The sequence below is a fragment of the Austrofundulus limnaeus genome, unplaced genomic scaffold (assembly GCF_001266775.1).
Source record: "Austrofundulus limnaeus strain Quisiro unplaced genomic scaffold, Austrofundulus_limnaeus-1.0 Scaffold406, whole genome shotgun sequence".
Classification (NCBI taxonomy): Eukaryota; Metazoa; Chordata; class Actinopteri; order Cyprinodontiformes; family Rivulidae; genus Austrofundulus; species Austrofundulus limnaeus.
In genome coordinates this window covers 270,821-275,687 of record NW_013952808.1, presented here as the reverse complement: position 1 = coordinate 275,687, position 4,867 = coordinate 270,821, and the positions used below count along the sequence as shown (strand labels likewise).

General features: G+C 42.4%; 1 protein-coding gene across 1 annotated transcript; it reads right to left on the bottom strand.

The window, feature by feature from the left end:
- gadd45ab (growth arrest and DNA-damage-inducible, alpha, b) lies at nucleotides 1–2,247 on the bottom strand. Its single transcript, XM_014024081.1, has 4 exons — nucleotides 2,118–2,247; nucleotides 1,757–1,858; nucleotides 1,437–1,641; nucleotides 1–827 (listed from the first exon to the last, which is right to left on the bottom strand). The coding sequence occupies exons 1-4, from the start codon at nucleotides 2,165–2,167 to the stop codon at nucleotides 714–716; spliced, it is 471 nt and encodes a 156-aa protein (XP_013879535.1). The 5' UTR covers nucleotides 2,168–2,247; the 3' UTR covers nucleotides 1–713.
- Between the last annotated feature and the right edge of the window lie 2,620 nt (nucleotides 2,248–4,867).

The following is a 4,867-nucleotide window of genomic DNA, read 5'->3' as shown; positions in this document are numbered from 1 at the left end:
TGAGAACCTGCTGTTTGTTTATTTCATCCCGCCTTAACAAACTCCAGTGAACTACGCACAATAAATAGAAACTCCTTAAATTATTAAAACATGTAAAAACATCAGTGGAAAAGTCCAAACATTGCATTGACCATAAAATAATAATATTAATAAGAGGAATAATAATAATAATAAAAAAAGTAGAGAAAAAGTTCCCTTTTTTTCGGTTTGTCAAAGTGACGATGGATAAATGTGCTGCTTGTATTTTGGTCGCACTTTCACAGGAAGTTGATGGTTTGCCACCACCGGACCACTTCAGTGAGGTCCAGTTCTCGGAGCATCGTCGGCTCTCCGGCTGCTTTTCTCCAGAACACGTGATCCCCGCTGCGTGCGCTCGTCGCCTCACATGGTTCAGTTTCTTTCTCGGCAGTCGCGTGGTGGAAATCCAGGAACACAGAACTGCTGAGTCACTCTTCCTTGGCCCATGACTTCACCGTGACTTGGTAACATAGCTGGATTGTTTTTTTTTTGTTTCTTTCTTCCTCCTTCAATAACCTCCCCACCACCACCACCTCCTCGATGTACCCGTTGCTCTCTGGGTGGCGGGAGGTGCAGGGAGGGAGGCCGCTTCAAACAAGTCCAACACAGACATTAAACACCGGCCCTGGTGCAGTTTCCCCCTGAACGCGTACACAACACAGCCATGCTCCCTGAGCAAGCGAGGGAGGGAGGCTTCACCGGTCGGGGAGGTTGATGACAGGAACCCACTGGTCCAAACAGCGGCTGTCTCTGCAGAACCGGTTCACTTTGCTCAGCGCGGGGTCCTTCCACAGCGCCGACTGAGGGTTCTGCAGGAGGAAGAGCGCAGTCAGAGTCTGGTTCACACATAGGGCTGCCACAAATGATTATTTTTATAATCGATTAATCACTGATTTTTTTTTTTTGATTAGTCGACTAATTGGATCATACATTAATTGAATATAAAACTTACAGCTTATCACGTCAGAATGCAGCTGCTATTATATAACCATGGTTAGATTTTAGCTATATGCTAACTAAAAATAATTGCTGTGGAAGGTAAGTTCTGCTCTGCAGATGTTGCACAGGTTTCTCTTTCATTTTCTTAAAATGATACCACACTTTTGAGCTCCATTGTCAGGTAGCCATGATACCAGAGCCTGTCTGTATAATGTCTTGTGACGTCCACGGCCTACCCCAGTTACCACTACTGTGCATGTGTGTCAAGGACAGAAAGGCAGACGTGGCAGTGGAAGGTGTCAAAGCAGTTTGGAGAGAAAAACAAAGTAAAGAACAAAAATGAAAATGATTAATCGATTATTAAATTAGTCGTCGATTATTTTAATAATCGATTAGTCGTTGATTAATCGTGGCAGCCCTATAGAGCATCACGAGGCGTTTGGCCAACAGATCGATGCTAACCACTAACACGAACTTACAGTGACCAGGACGCAGTGCAGGTCCACGGGCTCCCCGCCGGGCTTCACCCCGCCAAGGATCTCCGCCAGGCGCCGCATGTTGCCCACGCGCAGGATGTTGATGTCGTTCTCGCAGCAGAAAGCTTGGATCAAGGTGAAGTGGATCTGCAGCGCCACATCTTCGTGGTCTGCAGCCAGCAGGCACAGCACCACGTTGTCCGGGTCCCTGCAGGGGGTCAAAGAGGGGGAGACTGTGAGGAACACCGGCAGGAGGAGGAGGAGGGGGGCACTGCAGCAAGACTCATCCTTGTTTTCAGAGAGATTATCCCCCCACAACTTACGCGTTGAGAGCCTTTGCAGCCTCATACACTCCCACAGTGATGCAACCCTGAGGCAAGGCAGAGCTCAGCACCTCCTCCAGAGCCCGAGCCACCGAGTCCATCCTGGAGACAAGAAGAAAAGTTGCAAAAAACACAATGACGGTCAGTGAATGTGATGCACAAGTCATTGTAACGTCACATGACAGCTCGTGATAAAACCCAACAGTTAGTTTATCCATCGTGCTGCTTTAGCCATAAGAGCTAATGCTAACGAGCATAAATGAATAAAACCTCGACACGAAAAAAAAACATCAAGTTTAATAACTAACTAAAATAAACACAAAAATAAAGATAAAACCCTCAAAGTGAGACAGTAAGGCACCTTTCTGTAGAGCTGTCTCCAGCGGTTTCTTCAAAAGTCATATTGCACATCCAGTCGGTGAGGTGTCCCGCAGCACGGTCCAAACCTGAGCCCGTCCCTGTCTCTGTGGACCCGGCGGCCTCACTTCTCTGTAGTAAAACCGCCCGTGTGCCCAGAAATGATTTACATACGGCCGTCCCACTGGAGGTGGACCGGTCACATGCACGCACACGGCCCGGCGTCAGGCCGCCCTGTGTGTGTGTGTTTACACAGCGCCACCCGGCGGCCATCTTGGATCAGGACCGTTTATCTACAGCAGTGGTTCCCAAACCTTTTATCTTCTGACCCACTAAATATCCATGGCAAAAACTTGTGACCCCAAATATTACTGGTCTGAGTACACAAACTTTGTTGATAACCCTAAAAACACAGGCTACACAAATATAAATACTTATTTATACTTATTTTGTGTTTTTGTAATAATTACAGGGAAAATCTTACATCAACAATTATTTTATTACCCTTTAAATTGATTTCTGAAGTGCAGTGGTTGTAAAACTTTTCAGCTTTTGACCCACAAAATAACAGTAGACCTGTGCCCCCAACTGTGTTTGGATGATAAACATTTGTATCAGGTCAATTAAACATGGGCATAGTAATAATATTTATTATACTACATTTATACATTTTAGGCAAATAAGGCAAAAATGTAATTAATTTAGAAAATCTTTTCAGGACCCCACCTTGATGTTTCATGACCTCACTTTGGGTCCCGACCCCAACGTTGGGAACCACTGATGTACAGTTCATTCACACCTTCACAGACTATTGTCCCATTAGTTTTAATATAAAATATTGAGGTAAGTTCTTGTTTAATGATCACTAAAACACTAAAATCATACTTTCCTCTAGTTCTGGTTAAGGATGTCCCGATCCAGATTTTTTGGCTCCCGACACAATCCGATTTTTTTAATGATTAGTCTTTCCGATAACGATCCGATAGCTTTATCTTTTATTTCTTTCCAAGTGACAAGGTTGGTAGTATTAAAGCGAGCCCTGCTGTTCCCACCACGAGAAACGTCCAGTTTGCAGATTTTGCAAGATGCAGTTTCATCACCATTGTTTCCATTGAAAAGTGTTCCCACACTGTGGACATGGTTACTGTACATATTTGTGTGTGTCTTGACTTCTGAACGGCAGTTGTAAAGCATGATGATGCTGAAAACTGTCACGAAAACTGGGTCGGCCCGATCACATGACTAAATCCGATTCTACCCGATTTTCAAAAAAAGAGGCCATATCTGCCACCGATACTGAGTATCTGATCGGGACATTAGTTCTGGTTCCTGATGGCACCATGTCAGTTTTAGCTTCTTCCATTTTCTACCTGTAAAGTTCAAAGCAGAGGTTAAACTTAGGGTTGGGCAATATTGGTAAAAATCATGATTAATTGTCGTATTTAGCCAACAACGATTAATTTGACGATTAATCCCCTGGAGTGCCTGGACACCCTTATGTCCTCGTCACACGGCCAATTTAGTGGGAAAGATTTGCTCTTCGTAAAAATCTGTTCCAAATTGTGTCAAAATTACAGACTTCACACCACACATAAAATTTTAAACTGTGTTGATAGATAAATAAATTACAGAACTTTTTTTTTAGTGTTCGTCATGTTTGAAGCAGAAAGGAGCAGCAAGCGGACTCTGCCTGGTGGCATTAATTGTATTAATTATCAAGTGCCAAAAAATAGTCGATTAATGTTTTTCTGACGATTAATTGCACACGATACGATTATGCCCAACCCTAGTTTAAATCTGGCTTTGAATATACAAAGCTCTCAAAAACCATCCTCCATGTCTCCATAAAGCTTTTCTACATTTTTCCTAACAGAGCACTTCACTCTCAGACTGCAGGTTTACTTGTGGTTCCTCCAGTTTCTAAAAGTAGAATGGGAGGCAGAGCTTTCAGTTATCAAGCTCCTCTCTTGTGGAACCAACTTCCTGTTTCTGTCCGTGAGGCTGACACTACTTTTTGTCTGCTTTGATATATCAAAGTGGATTGTTGGTCCCCTACTTTTAAGACTAGACTGAAGACTTGTTTTTGATAAATCCAGTTTGGGTTTCTTGAATTTTCCCATAGTTCAGCTATAGGATGACAAACTGACCATATTTCTTCACTCTGCTGTCTTTACACTCTGTATTTTCTGTTTTTACATTTGCTACCATTATCCCCGTTTTTAGTTAGTTTGTCTTCCTTTATAAATTACACCTAGACCAATCCTTATCTCTTTCATGTCACTCAAAGCTGGTCGAGGCAGATGGCTGACCATCACGAACCTGGTTCTGCTGGAGGTTCCTTAATCTTTTCTTTCCACTCTCACCAATTTCTGATTCTAGGTTGCAACAAAGTGAAGACTTGATCTGATTACTTCCTCAGATTTAATATAGCTTTTCTTTACAAATTGGCATTTCATAAAGCACAGTATGTGAATGTAATGTTTTATAGTAGAGTTTAATTGGCTGAAATTAGATTAGAATTTGGATCTGAATTTGAATTCACAATTTGGATTTGTTTTTAGCAAGTGGTGTTGAATGTTCTTGAAAGTCTTTTACAAGACCTATTACCATGATCAAAACTAATAAAAAATACAAATTTCCTCAGTGCTACCAAATAGGCATGTTTGATTAAATAAGGCTGGATTTACAAAGAAAAAAATTGTATAGGTCTTCTGGACGGGTTCTTCTCTAATGAAACGTTTCGTCTCTCCTCCA

Excerpts from the sequence above, each read along its gene's own strand:
- gadd45ab (XM_014024081.1), bottom strand. The coding sequence starts at position 2,167 with ATGTGCAATATGACTTTTGAAGAAACCGCTGGAGACAGCTCTACAGAA. Across the intron at positions 1,859-2,117 it reads GGAGACAGCTCTACAGAAAG|GATGGACTCGGTGGCTCGGG; the intron begins GTGCCTTACTGT and ends TCTTGTCTCCAG. Across the intron at positions 828-1,436 it reads TGCACTGCGTCCTGGTCACT|AACCCTCAGTCGGCGCTGTG; the intron begins GTAAGTTCGTGT and ends TTCCTCCTGCAG.